This window comes from Odontesthes bonariensis, chromosome 22 (genome assembly GCF_027942865.1).
Source record: "Odontesthes bonariensis isolate fOdoBon6 chromosome 22, fOdoBon6.hap1, whole genome shotgun sequence".
NCBI lineage: Eukaryota > Metazoa > Chordata > Actinopteri > Atheriniformes > Atherinopsidae > Odontesthes > Odontesthes bonariensis.
The window spans coordinates 12,452,402-12,474,801 of record NC_134527.1 but is presented as its reverse complement, the minus strand read 5'-3'; the positions used below and the strand labels follow the sequence as shown (position 1 = coordinate 12,474,801).

Sequence of the window (22,400 nt, the reverse complement as noted above, 5' to 3'; positions counted from 1 at the left end):
TGAAGTTGTTTTCCTTGGCGATCAGTCTGATATGTTGGCTGTGGTTCTCAGATAATTCTGAAGTTGGTCCATGATGAGCGTCTACTCACGCTCTCACAACTTACACAGGTGTTTTAGCACATGGAGCAGGTCTTGGATCCTCCACCACCGGGGTTGTTTGTAGCAGCTATTGGAGAAATAATACAATATATTAAAGGGTCAGTATGTTGTTGAATGAGGAACATTTCTCAGTGACGATAACTAATATGATAACTAATAATTAATATGATAACTTTTTCTATGTGTTTGAGCCTTTTGACTACATATAACATTTTAAGTAACGGAAACTGAACTTTTTAGGGTTAAGAGTTTCAGCCTGTCCAACTGTAACTTTGATTGTGGTCTAAAAAAAAACAAACATAAAAGGGTTGCAACGTCAGATTTCGCACCGCTTTCTCCTTTATTCGACGTTACGAATATGCACCAATGTCCTCTTTGGCCACATTGCAGAGATAGATGTAGCCAAGATATCGCTGGTGCTAACCTTGCAAACAGGACTTTTTGCATGTTTGCACATAAATTTGCAGTTACTCACCAATTATATTAAGAAACTGAGGCATCAGAAAGCATTATAGTATACACTGCTACTTAAAATAACACAAAATGTGATGTCAATGTCACCAATTTTGTACCAGTCACAGTCAGATAGGGAGCTGCTTTTAGTTGAAGAATGGCTTTAGAATTTTTATATGTCTAGGATAACTTGTTGCATGTGACTGTACATTGAGGGGCAGGAAACTGTTAATGAACTCACCTGTCAGTCCTGCATGCACACTATGCTGCTCAGGGCACGTGTCCTGCCATGCTACAGTTCCACTGTATGTATCTTTTCACATGTATTGAGATTTTTTTGTAAAAGATGCTGTGCTGATGTAATTTTTGGGGGAACAAAGGGGGGGTGAACACTCCTTTTTAAGAATATCGGTGTTCCTGATTAGTTTTTCTGGTGTCGCTAATTTCAATGTAAGTTTACATACATTCCATTCATCTTGGATATTGATGTCAAGGTAATGTATGGTGAAATGGATACAGAATCAAAACTGTACGCTTCTCATATTTAGTTTGATGACCTTTAGCAGTTGGACTTTGACCAGATTCTTTTGGTTGGCATCAAAAAGCTTCTGGCAGAAATGGGATGTATAGTTGACCTGTATTTGTGGCACAATCGGTAAAAGTAAAAAAATAATTGTTTGGTTCCAAAGCATAGATCACATCTTTTCCGAAAGATTAAGGTCATGATTTTCATGATTTTCTAAAAGCATACTGTTAGCCTGCTTTGTTTGTTTCATGACCAAGATGAATGCCAATTTAGGGCAGTCCTCCTTCGTCATTATTCCATACACTTTGTGCAATATCCCAGTTCTATTGGCTGCAAACAATATGCTACAACCACTGTGATTTAAAGCTTGTACAGTGTTCCCACTGTTACTCTTCCAAACAAAGCTCTGTTCATTGTGGCCCAATCTTTGTCTCATCTGAATGTAGAAGTTCCTCGGGAAGGCCTTTTTGTTTGACCGTATTTTCAGATGCAAACTTTGAAGCAGAGCTTTACATTTACCTGTTTAGAAATGACCCAAGACATATCGGCCTAACTTGTGTAAATCTAAAATCTTTTTCAACTTTGGACTGAACTCATTGGTCTCTCTCATTGCACCAATGGTGACTCCAAAGATTGCTGTCAAACTTATTTGTTTTATGTTGCCACCTTAAAACTACCAGCTGCAGTCATGACGACTGACAGGAAGTTACAAGGTGATTTTATAACTTACAGCACCCAGCCTTTTATTATCCTGGGATTAATTAATTAATTAATTAATTAATACCTCAATATTGCTATAATGAGTGTAAAACCAGTAACCAAACAGGTAACACAATGTCAGTGTTTTTGGTTCAGTGTTCTTCCACAGTGAGTCACACCTGATGATTCAAATCACCAGGCATTGACAGTAACTGTTGGGGAAGGAGTGGTCATTTTAAAGAATCACTGTACCTTTGGCTGCTACCGCAGCTTCTTTCGCAGCCTTCTCATCCTCTATGACTTTGAGTTTAGCCTCATACTCCTCTTTTTTAGCATTCCACTCCTTCCTGTTGTTAAGGATGCCATCCAGCATAGGCTGGATTTGGGGGTGGAAGCGAGAAAACTCCTGAGAAGAAAGAGGCAAACAAAGAAAGATGAGAACAAGTACAAAGCTTTGCACCTGATGATGCTGCAGCTGAAATAAATGACAGAATACATAAGTGACTTTTAGCGAACCACTTTGCACAAAAGGGGTTGAGAAATAATCTCACAAAGAAACTTGATAAAGACAGAAAGGAAACACGCTGGTTTAGGATGTGAGTGAAGATGCAAAACAAAAATTACCTTGTAGACAAAGGTGCAGACAAAGTCAATGAAACCACACTGTAGCTTTGGAAGTTCTGCCGCCTTGTTCCTATCCATCATGGGCTGGTGACAAGGGCAGAATTAAATCATAGCTGGTCAATATCTAACTTGGATTTAACAGATATTTTGTATGATTACTTTAGATTAATTTACAAAGCTCTCATTTGGCAATAGTCTGTTTTTTTGTTGTTGTTTGTAAGAGGATGAATAAGTTCTACGGTCATTCTGATGTTTTACACATCGGGATAAAATTAAAAATCATTTGCTCCTTACTAGGTTTTATCGTTAGGTAAAAAGAACAATGCATCACATATGACTGTCATAATTTATTTTACAAAAACAAAGCCAAAATGCAAAAGAAGTTTATGAAAAATGAAGTACAGCCCAAGACTGAATGGGTTATAGAACCATTTTTCGCGGCAAGAATTTGAAATGATTGTTTTCTGTATAATGTCGTCAGTTTCTCACATTGTTGTGGAGGAATTTTGTCCTGTTTTTCTTCACAACGTTGCCCCATTTTATTGAGATTTACAGGCATTCATTAATGCACAGATCTTTTAAGGTGTATCTTCAGCCATTCTGTTGTTAGCATGCTGCTTCAGTTGGGATCATTACCCTATTGCATGTTCCAATTTCACACTCTAGAATACTTTATGGTCGACTCAGTGACTTCAAGGTGTCCAGTATGATAAAAAATGTCCAATTTGGTCTCGTCTGTCCAAAGGACACTGTTGCAGAAATCTTGTGGTTTGTTCAGATGCAGCTGCCGTGTTCTTTTCAGATACTTTTTCACAACTTCTCTGAGCATTACACAAAGGTGAACTTGCTGGGATGTTCACTCCTGGGAAGATTGCCAACTGACTCGATTGTTTTCTGCATGTGAAAAATCTTTCTCATTGTAGAACGATGGCTTTGAAATTGTTTGTAAATGGCTTTATATCTCTTCTCAGCTTAATGGGCAACACAAAATTCTTATGTAAGATAATTGCTGATGTCTTTCCACCATGGCATTGTGTTAATACACTCCAGACCAGTAAACTGCGAAAATGTCTGCCTTTTTTGAGGTGTTTATACTTTATGATGTTTATTGATCTAGTGCATTTGATTAGCGGCACCTGCTGCTACATGCCTTTTTAATTGATCTGGTAGCTGTAAGTTTTTACTTGGTTTTATTACTCACTGCTTCTGCATTGTTAGAAAAATAATGATACAGTGTAATATGTCCTGTGCTTAAGGTATATTTACCTAATTTCAATATCTGATGAGGACCAGATGATTTTTTAGCATGTTCTGATATGTAAAATCTTCCCATTTTTTGCTTTGTTGTTTTATCATAACACATAAAAATGTCATTCAGGACATGTGAAACGTATCTGCAGACATGCTTCAAACCAATTCGCATTCATCCCAACTTGCTAACTTACAATGGGTTGTTGTTCTAGAACTGTCCTTTCCAAATCACCCTGTTCCCAAAACTCTGCCGCCACAGACAAGGCAACCTGAAAAATGCACACAGTTATCTTTTCAGAACCAGTTCACAAACAAATGCACATGCTAACAAACAACCTGAAAACTCATTTCCACACATTTATCCATTCAATCATTGACACTTATTGACACCAGCTTTGCTAATTCTTACTAATCTCACCTTGCTCTGTACTTCCCAGGGCTTTGTGATGGCAGACAAGTCGCACGCAGTCATCATCATGGCCCTGAAATGGTAGAAATATTTCCAGTTTCATAGATATGCATAGAATCAACACACTCTGAGTCTGTGTGTTGTCCTTACATGACAATTTCTTTTCTGGTTGTTTCTAGAGACATGAAGTCCACCCATTTCTTTTCATCTTCATATGTGTGTGAGAGGTCCACGATTTTTTGGAACATGGTTCTCTTCCTGGGAGGGTACAAGGACATAAAAAATGTTACTCTTGTCCCACTTATGTTTCATATATTTGTACTTCATTCAAGTAGAGTCTAAACAATGACATGAACCAGCTGATAAATCAAATGAGAAATGTCACTTACTTGAAATAAAGAGCCAGGTCGGTAGCGATGATGGCGATGTCCGTGAGATGAATCACGTGATCTATCTGTCGCCTGTGAAGATTCTGGTAGATATTCAGTGTCTGCAGATGAAATGAGGGGAGAGAAGTGGGCATCATCATATTAACTGACTTTAAAGACATGCCCGTATTTGATGGAATTGATTTCTAATTCATGCAATCTTGTTCACCTCATCGGCCAGGAGGAACTTTCCAAACTCTAGATGGTGCCGTTCCATGATGGAAGAACCGTGCAACTTGGCCAAAGGGTTACCAGATCTGTCAGAGTGACAAAAATCCTCAGATATCGGATGACCATCACAATTATATCAGTTACAGTTTCATCAGTGTAAGTAAGCATGACTGAGGCACAAGTGCTTGTCATATTAATATGAACTTGTGACTTTTCTTTAGTAATATTTGACATATTTAACACTTCCAGAATGTAATCAATTCCACATTTATAGCCCTTTTTTTCTTAAAGTAAGCCTCTGCTTTGAAGTTCACTTTCAAAATATTCAAGTTTGCTGAGGATCATCATTCGATGGAGTGGACATTTTTCATTTTATTAAAGTACTCTCTGTTATCACAGTATGGCTTTCCAGCTTGAAGGCCTAGCTCTTAAGAAAAGAGGCTAACATTGATGTGAAAACAAATTTTCTGAGTCGCTCACGAGTATATGAAAGTTTGAATCGTATAAAGTTGGTTTTAAAGTTTTAGCCTGTAGGTATTACTTCCTTTCGTTCAGTTGCTTTGTTTGATCATTCTGCGGATGCTTATGGGGCACACATGATGTTGTATGATCTCCTAGCTGCTCAGTAATTGTGCTTAGAAAAAAATAATGCTGTTTGAAACAAATTCAGACTACAACAAATACATTAAAAGTAATATTTCACAGCAAGATAAGAGACTTATGAAAAGGACGGACCTTCCCGTACACAGTATGACATGCAAAGTTTAAGTTACTTTTTCATTATCTAAGAAGAAATAAAAATGTTCCCTTTGCACTTACTTGACCTGGTACAAGTTGTTTGTTCCTCTGTGATCAATATCATGCAGGAACCCTGCAGTTACCATGGCCATTACCTCCAGGTCAGTGTAGTATCGCTTCAGCATCCCTGTCTGAGCACACAAAGGCACACACAAGTGTTCCAAACAAGGAAAATGCACAACATTCATAGCTTTGGTAGACTGCAACAAGGACTAAAATGCTTCTGTTGTATATGGAGGTTAACACACAGCACAAACTAATACCGTTAATAGTGTAAACATGGTCTGTCCCACGTTGAAGCCATGACGCCAGTTGTGGTAGGTGATTTTTCTGTAGCCTTTACTGACTGAGTACATGAAACGAACCAGCACCTGAGTGAAGAGCAGAGAACTGTTTTCTCAAACTGATTTCTCAAAGATTAAATGTCACCTTGGATCTGCTCTAGTGTGTGTCTGCATTTACCTCTTGAGGGATCTGGAACTTCTTGACCACTCCGATTTCGTAATACATCTGAATCCCGCATTTCACCAGCTCCATCTCTGTGCAGTTAGAATCCGCAAAGTGGAACTCATAGATCTCAAATTTCTTGATCAGCGGAGGAAGGTTTTTTTTCTAAGAGGGGAATTTAAAAAAAAAGAAAAAAAAGGGTTAACACACATTCATGGTCCAGGTAAATGGCCTCTTCTGACCTGTTGTGTCACCCTCAGAATCCTGCGGATTAGTCAAATTTGCTTTATCTACTAAATACAAAAGACGTGTACATGAACACCCAAGTACACGTCTCTCAGCTTTACCAGGATGTCGAGAAGGTCCTCTTCTTCACACTCCCTGGGCTCACAGCCATAGAGATCTCTCGTGTTCTGGAAGAAACAGGAGAAGAAATTCTTAAAATAAATGCTTGAACAGACCAAAGAGCAACTACAAATAATAGTTAAGGGTACTCCAGTAAAATGTTCATACAGAATTCACTCATACTGAGCTTTCACCAGCCGTATGCTCGATTATTTCTGCGTTTTTTTTGGTGGACATTGAATGTCTTTATCCATTGTCTATCAAGGTCAGTCCCATTTAAGTTAGAAACCTCTTTTTTAAGGCTGTTTACTGCATATTCCAGTGTAAATAATAACTCTAAATCGGTACAGAACTGACCAGAACATTCTGAATTTCATCATCCCGACATTTCACATGGTAGAGCACCATGTCCTGAGCGATGTCTTTACGGTTCTCAATTTTGTTCATCTTGTCATAGGTGTCCGTGTTCAGAGCTGACCATCCAAGGAACTGAGTCAAAGCCTAAGAAACAGAAAACATACAGTTCCTCAGTTTCTGACTTAAAAAGCCATGACATTAAGTATATCATATACCAACTATTCCAAACTTTAATTGCCTGGCAAATCATTGTTTGCTGGGTAGTTTCACATTACCTCCATTAGCTGCTCATCCTGATCGTCAAAAGGCTTCCCATCTTTTCTGTTGTAAAACGTTGCCACACCGACTATCTCTTCTTTCTTGTTGACGATTGGGAGTGAGAGAACATTTTTTATGGTCCAGCCACTGCTGTCCAGCGGTTCTTTCTGCAACAACAAAGCAACATGAGATCCCTGAGCTGCTCTTCAGGAAGGAGCTTCATCTCCAGCTGGATTTGTACAATTTCATCTCACCTGAAACTGGAACATCTCGTCAGCAGCTGTATTCATAATGTTACAAATCTGAGGAGCAGAAAGAGAATACATTGATCAGTTTGGAGGATGTGCAGGTAACTGTGTGGTCTATGCGTTCCTAAGTGATTCAGAAGTTTTTTCCTATGAATAAATGAGAAACTCACAAAACCACTCTCAGCAACGTAAGTCGGCAGACCGCTACTCAAGGCCCAGTGATCCGGAGTTGGAGTGCTGTGTGACAGATGAGCAACAGGAAAGTTAGCAGATGTGATTGTCTCTAAACTGTAATGATGTGCTTTCATAATTCATTGATATCTTTAAAAATGAGTTTTAATACACAATTGTTCTTAATTCTGGAAATTACTGAGTTATTATTTGCTTTGCTATGCCTTTAAAAAGCAAACTAACACTCACAGCTAGGCAAACTTTGAAATGACAAAGGTTTTGCTTACGGTATGACTTTAATTTCTTCTTTTCCATGTAAGATGTAATCAATCACTTTGTAGAAAATTACCTCCTACAAAGAGAATAAAACAAAGAAGTTAGAGAGAGATCAGAAAGACCAGAAGAGGCCAAACTAACAGAATGGATCATTAAGTAGAGGACTAATAATAAAGCAAAAAAAATTAAATTAAAAAGATGTACCCTGCCATCAGGAGTTACAGGGCCAGAGTAGGGTGGCTGCTCTCCCATCAACACAGGCCAGATGTCAAAGAACTCCTGCATGGACGTGGACACAAGTTATTAAAGTCAAGGTACTAAATAACCAGCACAAAAAGGGGCCATTGACACAGAAAGACACATTACCTTTTCCTTTGTCATGTCCAGTAAACCAACAGAGTAGCGGTCACAGTTGAGGTAGGCTCGGACTGTATACAAGGCTTTGTGAAACTGTCGCTCAATGTCGGTCAGCTCTTCAAAAACCTTGTTGGCAGACCACAGTAGCAGCTGGAAAACATGGCACACACACAGCATGTCACATATCTCATTGAGTGTATATGCAGAAATACCAAATTTCTGTAGTTGTTTCAAATGCATGGTATGAAATATGGAGCTTGACAGAATAGGACAGTACCTGTCCTTTGCGTGTCTCACAGTTGTGGAGGTAACTCAGATGGAAGATCTTTAAGTTCAGAGAGGCAATTTTCAGGTACTTCATGAAGAGCTGAATTGACAAAAAACATCACACATCACAACAACATCTCTGACATCACAACATTCAAACTCAATTATTTCATGTACATTTCTGTAAACATGAATATTTTTTATTTCAGCTATAGGAGAGTACATTTTTACACATTTTTAATGTATTTTTACACTATAAGCTTGATGTGAACAGGACATCTTTGTTATTAGATCATATTTCCTTGGAGAAAGTAGAGTTTTTGCTATGGCCCTGATAATGAGTTAGAATATGGGACGTTATTTTGTTTTGATTGTCTAAATCTTACATAACTAACCTGCTCTGGGTCATTTTGCTGTAGACTTACTGTAATTACAGTTCAGGGGGAACTATATACATCACTCAGATGACATGATGGATTAATGACCTGATGTTTATTGAACATGCTCTGGTCCACCACTTAAAGGTTGTCATAGCCTATTACTTTAAACATTGATTCCCTGAGTTTAGCGATACACTCGAGTTTTCTTTTAACCATCATCATGCTTTCTTACTAAAAAGATTCAGGGCCTTCATATGACTTTCTTAAGTTTTTTAGTCAAAGGGAGGCCCAGATTTTGGCCATGTTTCAGGCCGACTTTACTTTGAGGCCTCGGTTCTGTGTGTTTTGTGCATTGCTGCTTGTGTGCTTGAGACTCACGTCTTCATCCTCAGCAGTGAAATGTGGTCCTGTGGTCTTGTTCAGAGCCATGATCACTCCCACCATGTCTTTGCCATTGAGGATGGGCGCAGCCAGGATGCACTTGGTCTGGTAATCTGTGAGTTCATCGACGAATGAGCTGAAGTGCTCACTCTAAAAAAGCCAGAAAGTGTGCACTTATCAGAAAACCCTCCGCTTATTGAAGTATTCACCATTATTATTGTTTTTTTATTCAATCTGTATTGGTACAATAGGCTGTTAAAGAAAATCAACTTGACTGTCCCAAGTCTGTATCTATTAGAATGACAGTGGTTTGTTTACAATACAAACAGACACAAATTTAGATATTCTGATGATCTGATTTAGATTCCTGCTGACTAAATGCCAGAGGCGTCTAATCCACAGCTAAAGCGAGGCTGATGGGATCTGAAAATAAATGGATTATGTCTGACAAGGGGATTTACACCCTCACTTTGTCAAGTATACAGTAGCTATGAGAGGCTAACTCTTCTCCTACTTGTTCACAACCAACAGGCTTTGGTCATGATATGAAATCACATAGGGACTCATGAATGCAAGCAGAGTCATTGTGGTCATGCAACTCACTGTTATCATAACCTAGTAATCTGGTTTTGGCTTTATGGGCAGAATTCTTAAATTCATTGGCCAGTCTTAAACCTTGGACTTTGGGACCCAACATGTTGGTGCAAAGACTAGATCACATCATTAATTTGTCTTCTCATTGTGGAGCAATGTGATCTATTATTCATAGGCTGCACCTTATTCTTCTTATCTGATAAAAAAAGGTCTCCAAAATGAAATGAATATTTCCGTTATCATGCATACTTTAACTGTGTTGCCTTTTTCCATGTGTGATCTATCATTGCTTTTTCATTTGCAATATTATATTCTCAGCCTTGAGAATCTGCTCTCAGCCTTTTCGTTCACTTGAGGCCTGTATATTGCTTAAAAACATTTCATACCACCTCTCAGCTGTCATATTATATTCAGTTATTTACAATAGATAGTGATAAAGAAGATGTGGGTTTAAAAGTTGAACACTAGTGGCTCCTGATGGTGATATCAGGAGTCACACTATGAAGTGTACCTGTAGATATGCTTTATATCAGCACTCCATACAGATAAGGCTTCATCATCCTAAGCTTAGCGGTACTTCTCAGTGATGCATCATTTCTAACTGACAAATTTAAGCCCTCCAGCCCCCTCCCCCCTCTTTACCTGTTTGACATCTTTCACATTAATAGTCTTCTTGGTCAGGGCCACATTGCCGACTATTCCCAAGTCCAGCGGGTAGACGATCTCAGAGTCCGGTTGCACCACACAGTCCTCCAGCACTGAATCTATGCCCACGTTGAAGAGCCTTGTGGCCAGCTCTCCAATGCCGTTCCTCTGCCGGTACATGAACAAGCTGAAGCGGTCAGCGTGAATGAGAGCACAGAGCCTCTTCAGAATCTTGAAGACCACTTTTTCCATGTTGATGCTCTCTTGCATATCTTTGATCATGTCATACATTATTAGGCTTTCTTCAACCTTGAAAAAAGAGACAATTATAACTCCATTTTTCAGAATCACATAGGATAAACTGAACTTACATTATTCTAACTACAACAAGCTCTTTGAAGATGTAGAAATTTGTTTTATAGTATCTCATTTTTATTCTGTTTTTTGTTTCCAATAAACAAGTAAAAAACATGTAATCTACCTGACCGAGCTCCTGAAACTGGCTGAAGTCAACCTGCTTCTCTGGGAGTCCTGAAATCTTCGATATGGAAGAAGGGTTCATCTTCTTGGCAAAGTACTTTTGAGCAAATGCAGGGTTGTCTTTAAGGAACTTTTCCACATCTTCCTTTTGCACACCCATGGTTCCTTCTTCCTCCTCTTCCCCCAAATGTCCCTTGTCTACTCCCTTTTCAGCTCAGTGAAGGAGCTTCCTCTGGGTCCGATGCTGCTCTAATAGAGCTACCTCCAACTTCTCCAACTAGAAACAAAATAACACTTATAAAAGGGATTACTATTTCCTCTACTTTACCCCCTAAAGAAAGAAACAGATCTTACCCAGGTGTTATGCGGAGAGGGGGGAAGAAGAGTCGGACACATTCAAATACAGGTAAAAAAAAAATAATAATCCCCCCCTGTTAGTAGGATGAGTGGACTGCAAGAGGGAAAACCCTGAGTAGAAGGCAGTGAGCTGAATCCAAACAATCCCTCTGTCATCAGCAGATAGTGCTGAAGGTTAGCAGGGATCTGCCTATGCTAAACTCATCAGCTGACCATGTAGTAATAGATATATGGGCCAAAGGATCCAGCCCTCACCATGCATCAGTACATTCAGTACCTGTAAGGCATATATCAAAATCTGATGCTACTACAAGTGCTGAGTAAGAAATATACACTGTACCATCCAACACGGAGGAGAACATTTCATGCAGCATTTTTCTTGAATGTACATGATTTGCTGGGTTTCTTTACAGAGGCTTTCTCCGATTTTCCTTTCAATTAGACCAACAATGAAATATTCGGTGTGCTTTGATATTTCAAAGCATCTGATCAAAAAGCAGCAAGAAATGAAAGATATAACAAGTTAAACCAAAAAAAATATGGTTCAGGTTATCATTACTGGAACCTCAAACTGATCCAAAATTGTATATAAAAATTGTAAAAAGAACCATGTTAAAGAAATTTTGTGCAGCAATTGCCCGTTTCTTGTTTACTGTAACAGGGATGGGTAAAAATTGCACAGACTACCATGTTTCCAACACATTCTCTGCTAGATTTGCAAGGTAACTTCATCTGAATTGATTATAAACCAACAGAATATGCAGAAGTGTAAAATGTACTTAATTTAGAGTTACATATATATGCATTGCTTTTGCTTATCAGATCCAAAGTATATGTCCCATGTGTGTAGAGTGCTGTTTCTGCTTCTCAGGTGTAGCTGGCACAAGCTCTTTATGTCCTTATTAAATGAGGCTTCCTCTGGCATAAGCCCTATTTAGTTAGGATGCTGGCTGATTATCTCAGCATCCTAACTCTCTGATTTTCTCCATAAGCAATCTTAAATGAAGCCTATAAAGAGAAAATATTGAGATGTTCTGCACCTCCAAAGGAATATTAATCCTTTCATTCAGAGCTAGGTGGACCTGTCTATAAAAAGGCTCCATAAATACCTTTCACAAAAGGTCACATAGATAATCTGCTTCCACTATAATAGATTACAGCAGGTCCAAATATGTGTATGAGTGTGTGAGTGAGTCTGGCCTGTGCCGTGGCTGCATACTCACATTATGGGGATAACCCATAACTCATTTTTTCAATTTTTACCTTTAAAGATTAACAAAATTGAAATTGTGCAGGTTTTAAAAGAAACAAGCTTATTGGGTCATCATTATTCTTACAATACCTCATGAGGGTTTAGATCAGGTTTAGATTTAGACCTGTCATTACTCATATGGGTAAGTAACTGTATTTACAAGGCGGGTTGACAAACTTTTTATTTGAATTTGTCAATGACAAGAACAACTGTGGCCTTACTTTAGTTCTTATCTATCACTGCTGAGCAGATATGAAATTGTTCCTAACTAGAGCAATGCTGACAACAACCAGAGGGTGGCAGCAGAACCATACATTTGTGCTGAAAGTCTTGGAAAAGGCCTTGGACACTACTTTTCTTTGGGTGCACAGTAAAGTCTTGAAAAGGCCTTTTCAAGACTTTTTGATACTCTAAATATCTGTTTGAAAGTAATTGTTAAAAAGTAGAGTTCCCTGGCTTCCCAATCTTCTCTTAATCATCACCATTTAGAGGGCATTTAAGGCCTTTTATACTTAAACACAAATAATGACAAATTAAAGGAAAAACCTGAATCCCCGATTCCCTAAAGTAAGGGGATTTTATGCTGTAAGGGCTACTTTGCCGGCATGGTTTGGCTCCATTTGTCCGTTTAGAGAGAGGAGTCACTGCTAATGAGAGCTGCTCAGAGTGGTCTTTTTTAGTGGTCTCTTCCAGGATGACAATGCCCCCATTCATATGGTATGAAAGGTCACTGAACACTTATGTTTTTATGATAATGATGTCACACTTGTGTCTTAAGAAATCAGAAACCAGCTGAATCCTGTTGTGAGATTACTGATTGTCCTGTCCTGTCCTAACAAGAAAGCCATCTTTCCATGAAATCGATTCCGTCCCTACATCCACAAATGCAAAGATACGGCTCATAGCCTTATACACTTGAGACTGTCACACCAGCTGTGACACAAAAGCTCAGACATCTCTTTATTTTGAACTCAACAACATGCCTAGAAAGTTTGGATTCTGCATCTCATTGACACAGTCAGCTGACATGTATCCAAAGTACCTACCTATGCTTTTTATCCACAATGAACCATCGTTCTGTTATGGTGACAGATAGTATTATTCCACCAGTAGCTGTCATTGTTTACTTTTTCCTATAGACAACGATACTACAGTAACAGGATGCCTTCATTATACATTTGTTTTCACAGAGTAAGTCTGTCATGTATTTCTGTTCAGTAGTGCTCGTTGTGTCCAGTTTTATAACTCTGGTGCAATATCGTAGGCTGAACTCACTTTGCATAGAAGTACTGCAAAATAGAAGAATGCCATATGAAAAAAAAAACATAGGCTTACCAACCATATTAAAATGTAGCTCAAGTAAAAAGGTTAGATTAATAGATTTAGGAGTTTACAAATTTAAGATACATGAAAGTGAAACACTTAAAACGGTTTTGTCAATTATCTATTTCAGGCTGTGCAAGAAGGATTATTGTGCTGCATCACAGTCAGTGGAAAAAATAGATCAGTTGTCTCCATGGACTTGTCTGTCTGAATCCTCACTGCTGAGAATGTTTACCCTATCTGCGTAGGGGTAGTGTACACTGCTGACCTTACTTATGAGCGCACGACGGATATAAGAACTTTAAATAGTAAAAAAAAAAAAAAAAAAAGTGATGGAGGGGAAACGTACAACCACAAACAGGACACAGTCAAAAGTCTTAGAAGTACATGACTTAAGATATATATTGTAAATAATATATAATGATAGTAACACAAAATAATCAGGGTGAAGAGAGATCACATGCACGTGTCATTGTGTAATTGCATGAGTAAATGTGTGCATGCTGGTTGGTGGACACAGCTCCTTTGCTGCTGAATGCTTCAGAATCTCCTTTGTTATAACTACGCTGTTTTGCTAGCAATGAGGTCCGCATAGGAAATACTCTTATTTATTTAATTATCTAACTGTATTATTTGGGTGTGTTTACAGCCTGCGTCTTAAAGGATTACACCATGGTTGCTCAACCAAAAGAAAACATTATTAGGTAGTCCAAATCTGTTTACTCTCCCAGCTAATGATACTGTACACCCATACCCTCAAACTTCCTCGGGTCTAAGCTGTTACTTTCCCTGTCATTAATTCTGTAAGTTCCTGTTTTCCTGTCCAAATTTTGGAGATCTGCAATTGGGGGTTTTGCAAGTTCAATGACATCTCTGTTGCTAACGAAACCCAAGAATATTTTGTGTAAATCAAACCAGACAATCATCCATAACTTGAATGTTTATTTGATGCACAACAATGAAGCCAAAATGAACAACCTTTGGTCTTGCAGATAAGAAATGCTTGGGAGAGTTTCAAAATGAAGTAAGCTGATCATCTCATTCATATCAATATTACTCTTTTTCCATAAACTTGCGACTTGTGGTTTTTAGTGTCAGATGTTACCCTAATGGCCTCTGGCAGGAAATGCTTCCCATGGCCGAATAAACCTTGGTTTGTTTGATTAATTCTTGTCTTTTTGCCAGTCGGTTTAGTCAGCTAAAAGACAGTCTGCTTCCATTGTTTTAAATAGCATTCTGTATCTACGCCATGGATTGGACTAAAGGTACATTTTTGTGTATTTTGTTTTTTTTTGTGTATTTGTCATCATTAGCACTTCAATAGTCTATCAGTATGTCAAGGTCTAAGATTTCTGTTAGGTTTTATTCAGAAAATATTGGTATCATGGTCTTGTTTTATTTCCAGAGTCTGTTCCTGTTCTCTGTAAGTCTCGCTTCCACTCTCCCCACAAAAGTTTCTAATTACCAAACCTGCATCTCTCATTACCCCCCTCAGTATATAAACTCCATGTTTAGTTTCTGTTGTGGGTCATCTTGCTTTGGACTTTTTATTTATGTTTCTGGACTCCCAGCCACTGTAGCAGCCTTTGTTTTTTGATCAAACTTTTTGTTTTAATTCTTGCCCCGGCTTCCCTAGAATGAGTCTTCCTTCGGGTCTTTTCCTTCACACACTTTTAGGAACAAAAAACAAACAACATAGTTTTACATAGTTTGCTCTTTGCACATGCTTGAAAACTGTTTATTTGTCAGCTCAGGTATACATGTGCCTGTTTTACTGTGCTTCCAGCTAGTTGCATAAAGGTCTAATTGTTTTTATAGTAAGTCTTGGGCGGGTTTGAACAGAGAAGCCAGATTACGGTAAGGATTTTTTCCCAACAAGATTACTTCTAGATTTAAGCACCTTATTTAGTTCCAAACAATGAAAATCAGCAACAAGCTTGTCTGTTGTGCACATATATAAAGACAGCCTTCCATACAAGACCCAATCTGGTGGATAACCACACACAGAACTTTGATTTTAAGCACTGTTGCTACTTTGACCCCAAACAGGTAAGAAGATTCATCTGTTTTTATGACATTGTTATCATTTTGTCAGCAGCAATGGGTAGAAAATAGTTTTTTTCTTCTGTTCTGTTAGCTATAACTGTTGAAATGACAGACTCTATGATGACAATACTGTATGAAGTGGAAATAACATTGCATTGCTCTAACAGAACTGAAGATCTAACATAACACATCTTGTTTTAAACTGTACAATATATTGGTGGTATATCTATAGTATGTATAGTCATGAACGAGAAATAAGGCCCAAAAATGCTCATTTTGATTTTTAATTAATCAAACTGACATGTTTAAATTTGAATTCAGCATCATATTAGAACTGATCCTCTGGTTCATTACAGAATGGGATCCTCCAAGCTGGCCCTGCTGCTGGTCTTCGTGTCCTGTGTAGAGCACTGTCTGTCCGCCTCCTGTGTCGTTGACAGCTTCTCAGTCAAACAAGACTTTGACCCCAAAAGGGTGAGTAAATTTAAACAGCACAGGTATGGTGCATGTGTGTTGAAAAAACGACTTCATAGGGCATCTTCCTTTCCTTTCCTTTTTGCCGTAGTATGCAGGGAAGTGGTATGCACTGCAGAAGAAAGACCCAGAGGGGCTGTTCCTGCAGGACAACATCTCAGCAGAGTATACCATTGACGATGATGGCTCTATGACAGCCTCCTCCAAGGGACGTGTCACTCTGTTTGGGTAAGAGAGGAAGCCAGCATGAGATTTTTAGCACTCACAGTAATAGCTGTAAATCCTCCACAAAGCGGCCCTCACCCCTCTTCTAACGTTGCTTGAGGATGAAGGGCATTGTATACACAAACAAGCTGATTTAGGAAACTCAGATACATACTTTCCTAAATCATAATTTCACAAAGGTGCGCAGGTCCATGGTCTCCCTAGAGGTTTAAAAACATGTGCAGCTTTCACATTCTGAACAGCATTAGCTACAAGCCAAGTTTTTTTAGGATTATGAAGGATTAGGAAGAAATCCAGGATGGAGAGGAGGCGTTTGACACAAGAATGTGGGTTTCAATGTACTTTTAGAAACAAGCAAAAGAACTGCTGCAGATTTCAGTAATCGTGGCCTTGTCCCCGTTGCATAATGTAAGAATTTCTGTGGAATACACTCTGAGAATAACCTGTAACTGCCTATAAAAGTGAATTTGGTAGTAACAAACCTTTTCACAATTGTTGTCTCACGTTTTTCACTTTGTACCATCTTTCCGCAGCTTCTGGGTTGTCTGTGCTGACATGGCCGCTCAGTACTCTATTCCTGACCCCACCACTCCTGGCAAGATGTTCATGAACTACCAGGGTCTGGCCAGCTACCTCTCAAGTGGAGGTACATTTAACACACATTCCCCCTCATACACATGCTTTAGCCCTCCATTCCTCCTCATGCTCTCCATTTCTGTCCAACCAGGTGACAACTACTGGGTGATCGACACCGACTATGACAACTACGCCATCACCTACGCCTGCCGCACCGTGAAAGATGATGGCAGCTGTGAGGACGGCTATGCCCTTATTTTCTCCAGGAACCCCAGGGGCCTGCCCCCCGCCATCCAGCGCCTCGTTCGTGAGAAACAGGAGGAAATCTGCATGGCCGGACAGTTCCAGCCCGTGCTGCAGTCTGGAGCCTGCTAAACAGAAAGAGAGGGAAATGGAGAGCGGGAGTGAGTGCCAGCTGGCTGTAAGAAGAGGGAGAGTGAGAGATTGCATGAGTGTGAGAGAGAAAGTGAATCTGTTTGAGGAATAGAGGTGAAAAATGTAGAGAGATTGACAGAGGAAGATAAAACAAAGCAGAGGCGTTGAAAAATCATCTTCATCTGTAATTTTTTTTTTAAATTTACCCATGACCACCTGCTTCACTGATACGTACTGATCTGTCTGTCGAAGGAAAATGTTACTGTTGCAGTGGACTTGTGGGTGAATGTGAAAATCAAAATAAAGTTGTTTTTTTTCTAAACAAATATGTCTGAAAAATGTCCTTCTTTGTGCTCCTCAGAAATTGTATTTAAAACTAAATTAGAAATGAAAATTTACTGCAGCAATTATTGGGATAGAAAATCTCAAAATAAATGCCAACAGTGGAAATAAACAACAAATTCATCCTAAACCTTGTTGTCTGATAATACAGCTCCAAATCAAGTAAGGAAAAGAACAAACAAATCTGTGAAATGTTAATTATGACTAGGTGGAAAAGCAGTATCTATGGAAGGCTGAGTTTTTTAGGGACAAAGATAGGCATAGAGGCGTCAGTTTGCCAACAAAAGGGTGAGAAAATCCTTGAACAGTGAAAACACTGTTCCCCAAAGAAAGATTTGTATTTATCTGTATTTTTCTCTATCCACAGTGCAGAGTGAGACTGTCCTCCTAAAATTTTGTCAAGCACTACAATAGAATTATATTCACAAATGCAACTTACAACTTTTTGTACGAAAGAGGCCTTATGTTTTTTTGGTCAAAACAATCAGTATCCAAGACATTTCTTTCCTTCGGAAACAAATAGAGGCAATTTGCCCAAAATGTGACCAAAGATTAAAAAAGCCATCCAGACGGTCATCAGCAGTAAGTTCAAAAGCCAGATTCTGTGATTTTATGGGGCTGCATTTCATTCACACTTCTAGTAAGGCCGCATAAATGCAGAAAAGTTTATTTAGATTTTAGAGCAACATATCCTGTCTTTAGGATCTTTTCCAGTGACATCAATGCATTTATCAGCCAAACAAAGCACAAACAGCGTTAGTGTTCCGTTAGTGCTGTTGTAGCCTAATAAACCCATCTGACGCTTGAGTTTCAAAACTTAATCACATTTTAACTACTGATTTTATCTTATTTTATCTATAGTTATCTACAGTTTAAAATTTAAATAATGCTTTTTATTTCTACTGTTTTAATGTCTCTGTAAAGCACTTTGAATCACCTTTTTGTTGAATTGTGCTATACAAATAAACTTGCCTTGCCTTACTGATGAACGAGCAACAGGTTTCTGAGGAGATCACAGGAGCAAATACGACACTCAAGTTTAAAACCCTCCCAGGACATTGTTTTCTTTCTGTAAGTGCTTTAGAATTATTTGCAGTTCTCTTGCAGTTTCTTTTACTTCAGATACTAAAACTTCTTTGTTAGGTTCAGGAAAATATTGTCATCAGGGTTAGAATACACAGCTTTGTCATGTTAATCCAACATTTCAAATAATGATGTGGAATAACACTGCTTCATTATGTTTACTTACATGTTAAAGTCTGACACTAAACACTACCATCTGCATTCGAAAGTGGTGCCATGAGGTCCTACTTCAACAGATGTATGTGACACTGTGGAGTGAGACCAGTCCAGATACATATAAGGCCCCCTGTCCCAGAGGCAGCTAAGAGGCCTCATAGTAAGAAAAAGCCTCCTCAATTATACTTTTTTTTTTTTTCACATGGCCTTCATTTCTTCTCCTATAAACAAACAGATGCACTACATTTACATTTACTCTACTCTTACTCTGGTTTTCTCTGTCCACTGTATATTATCCAAGAGGGATTGTGGCTTTTTGAAAATATCTCCTGCTTTTATTGTAAATTTCATTCAGAGTTATCATGATAATCCCTAAACTTCAGAAACCATCTCTAAAGAATTTTGTTCATATTCTGGCAACATTTGAAAACGTGAAAGGACTTAAACAGGGATTCAAACATGGTTGGTGATTATTTTGTAATCACTGGAGCTGTTGTGCTTTTATTTATTTGTTACATTAAAACTTTTCTGATGCTCTCTCACGACCATGCTGTCGAAGTCTTTGTGAGAAAGCTATAGAAACACTTTTTTCCATTTTCATGCACTAAAACTATCATTTATTGATGATTCTAAAACAAATGAACACTGACATGAAGCACAGGTTTTTAATTTAAAAAAAAAATTTGTTTAAAGAACTAACTTAGATTATATTTCTGAAATCATATGGTCGATACATTTTTCTTTAATTCAATCTTTTGGCTGTTGCTATTTTTCAATACCATTGTACACTCTGTGTCGAACATACAGGGGTTATATTAATTCCCACCAGCACTGTTCAAAAGCACACACACAAACACAAAACGTGTCATCCGTTCAAGCTTGAAAACGTGGTAACATGCTGCACTTTGACCGTACAAGTGAATAATCCCCTCTGAGCCCTGGAAAATTAAGCCAAACCCAACACAATATGCTCTAATAAGCTGTAATGGGCTTATTGGGGGTCTGAGGTTTAAGAACTCTTAGTCGTATTATACTAATTCAGCTGTTGGGTCATGGAGGGTGCTTCAGGGTCAAAGATCAAATGAGGAGTTTTCTCATCTCTGGATTGCACTTATGACTGTCCCAAGGTTCACAAGTCAAGCAGCAGAACCGCAGTCCTCAAACTTTCTTATTGGAGGTCCTAATTCTTTGTGTTGTTGCATCAGTAAAACAATCAATCATGGCCCGGAGGAACCGAGCAGGCTGTGGAAATCGTTGTTATTTGAGAAAGACTGGAGGAGAAGCAGACACTCCTTGATTATATAGCTGCTGATGATGTTGTACAACGAGCTGAAAATGAATGTGCTTTTCTTTGATTGTGAAATAAAACCTGAGAGTTTTAAACACTTCATCAGATTAACGTTTTGATATGGTGCCAGTATTTGTCTGAAATAATGCGTGAGGCATGCTGAATTGACTGTGAAGAGGATTTATCCATTGCTCAATAAACAGTTAAGTTTAATCTCTGTAATATTTTGTTGTTGTCTCTTGCACTGGCTTGCTTGAGAGGCACTTCACTCAAAATATATGTGACAGGATCAACAAGGTACTTGAGACATAGTCTGGGACATTGTCTAATGCAACTGGGTGTGGAACAGTGGGAGATTGAGTTATGTTTCTGAACTGGCTTAACTCTGACAGGATCAGTTGTTTGACCATACAAGGTATCAGGTCATTTTTCAGAAAACAACTAAGGGGCCAAACAGTGTTTTAACATAAAGTTAAAGCTCAGCATTTTGATCATTTTTAGCCATTTGTCTTAGACAGTTGATTATCTTGGCAATGATAAAAAAAAAATGAATTCACTTAGATCTAGTCTGGTGCCAAATGTGAGAAATGTTTTATCTGCACAAAGACATTTTACAGAGAACCACATAGTTGACTTGTTCTCTGGGTGCACTGTGACTTTGAGTGTTGGATCTGCTTCAGGAGTTTGCCTCGCTACTTTGTTTGGATGAGATATCTGAAATGATGTTCCAACACAGACTTTGAATATCTCGAGGTGAGCTTAATCCAGAGGTATGAGACTCATCTCTGCTGTCCTGTCGCCTCTGCCTGTCTGTGGGTTTCTGTCTGTATGACAGAGGGAGAAAACAGCAAAAACATCAACAGGACTGCTTGTCTGCTCCAGCTGTGGTCATATGAAGCAAACAAGAAAACAAGAACAAGCGTTAGCCAGCTGCTAGAAATCAACATGTCGCTGTAAAACCTCTCTCACTATGCTACACCACACATTGGATGGGATGAGCATGTTGCTGTTCTGGACAAACATCAATTGTTAAATTGATCTTTGTGACTTTCCAGAAATGTTCTAAAAAAATAAAAAAAATAAAAATACTCATTAAGCCTATATAAACAATAAACTGTTCATTCTGACTATATGAAGAAGAAAAAAAGAAACACATGAACTGTATACCCATCAGTCTCTCTGAAAAATGTGTTTACGACAGCATAGGTAAAAGTCTCAGTTGCAAAACCCAGCACTTGTACTATAACTTTGGTTCACTGTTGTAATGCAGTTTGTTTCTTGGCTGAAAGACACTGTGACGACGCGCCGCCATTACCTCACACCTAACTCAATAACAACTCATGTCCACCCACACAGTAACTGGGGACAGGTTAAACGAGGTTGACAACAGTATTACCTATAAAGTAATCGTGTAAGCCTTTTTAATCAAGTAATTGATGGAAGAATATTTTTAAAACTCACCATTAATCAGAAGTGTCTCCTCAGATAGCAGACACATTTTAGACCATAATCTCAGCCTAATCTGGGCCAATTCTCGCAATTGTGGGTCAGTAATGACCAACAATGAGGCCTAACATTCTTTGCTGTCTGGGACTGTGTTTAGATATGAGAAACTCTTGTTAAGTTTTCCACAACAGGTAGGCTATGACTAAGCCAGCGTTGCCGGGTAGGGAATGTTGTAGCATCATATCAGGACAAGGCCTTCACGTTGTGAAAGAAACATTTTTCAAACCTTTTTGCTGTCACGGTGCTAACCAGGTGCTGACCAGGTCAGATGATCTGGTGGGATTTTTTTGGGCCCGTTGAAAGTGCATCTTGTAATAAAGAGTCCATATAGTGTAGAACTGCAAAATATCTTCTAGAGTATTAGAATTGGGCTACTGTGAATACTGTGGGCAATGTTAACAGCTGTTGTTTGTATGGATGATGCTTACCAATTTATTTCACCAGAAAGATGCTGTGACACAACAAAAAGTTGTTCAGCTAATCAGCTCATCTCAGTTCAGATCATCTCTATACACTTGTGTCAACAACTGTTCAGTTTTATCATGGGTTGCCCTCATGCTGGCAGAGTGCCTTCTACAAAATAGAAGCTATGAAACTGAATTCTATTAACTCTGATTGTCCACAGTTCCTGCAATACAAAACAGAGAGAGGGTAGTTCCAATAAGCATGTTCATGTTTCTGGAGTCTGAATATACCTTCTGTTATCATTTATTAATTTCAGAGGCTGACATGC

At 38.6% G+C, this 22,400-nt stretch overlaps 2 protein-coding genes across 2 annotated transcripts; one reads left to right on the top strand and one right to left on the bottom strand.

Moving 5' to 3' along the window:
* Nucleotides 1-113: 113 nt before the first annotated feature.
* On the bottom strand, nt 114-10,824 carry LOC142372434 (rod cGMP-specific 3',5'-cyclic phosphodiesterase subunit beta-like). Its single transcript, XM_075455333.1, has 23 exons — nt 10,666-10,824; nt 10,182-10,493; nt 8,943-9,095; nt 8,195-8,284; nt 7,927-8,067; nt 7,765-7,839; nt 7,572-7,636; nt 7,284-7,350; nt 7,120-7,167; nt 6,883-7,032; nt 6,608-6,751; nt 6,253-6,318; nt 5,921-6,070; nt 5,722-5,829; nt 5,480-5,589; nt 4,659-4,746; nt 4,451-4,551; nt 4,212-4,319; nt 4,071-4,134; nt 3,847-3,921; nt 2,402-2,485; nt 2,030-2,183; nt 114-166 (listed from the first exon to the last, which is right to left on the bottom strand). Exons 1-23 carry the CDS (start codon nt 10,822-10,824, stop codon nt 114-116), a joined length of 2,565 nt encoding a protein of 854 aa, XP_075311448.1.
* Nucleotides 10,825-15,999: 5,175 nt separating this feature from the next.
* Nucleotides 16,000-17,445, top strand: rbp4l (retinol binding protein 4, like). The gene is made up of 4 exons (XM_075455655.1): nt 16,000-16,116; nt 16,208-16,344; nt 16,875-16,987; nt 17,069-17,445. Exons 1-4 carry the CDS (start codon nt 16,000-16,002, stop codon nt 17,290-17,292), a joined length of 591 nt encoding a protein of 196 aa, XP_075311770.1. The 3' UTR covers nt 17,293-17,445.
* Nucleotides 17,446-22,400: the final 4,955 nt, after the last annotated feature.

Coding starts and splice junctions, on each gene's coding strand:
- LOC142372434 (XM_075455333.1), bottom strand. CDS start 10,824: ATGGGTGTGCAAAAGGAAGATGTGGAAAAGTTCCTTAAAGACAACCCT. Junction 5,830..5,920: donor AGTTCCAGATCCCTCAAGAG/GTAAATGCAGAC, acceptor CTCTTCACTCAG/GTGCTGGTTCGTTTCATGTA. Junction 4,135..4,211: donor ACCAGAAAAGAAATTGTCAT/GTAAGGACAACA, acceptor CTACCATTTCAG/GGCCATGATGATGACTGCGT.
- rbp4l (XM_075455655.1), top strand. CDS start 16,000: ATGGGATCCTCCAAGCTGGCCCTGCTGCTGGTCTTCGTGTCCTGTGTA. Junction 16,117..16,207: donor AAGACTTTGACCCCAAAAGG/GTGAGTAAATTT, acceptor TTTTTGCCGTAG/TATGCAGGGAAGTGGTATGC. Junction 16,345..16,874: donor GGACGTGTCACTCTGTTTGG/GTAAGAGAGGAA, acceptor ATCTTTCCGCAG/CTTCTGGGTTGTCTGTGCTG.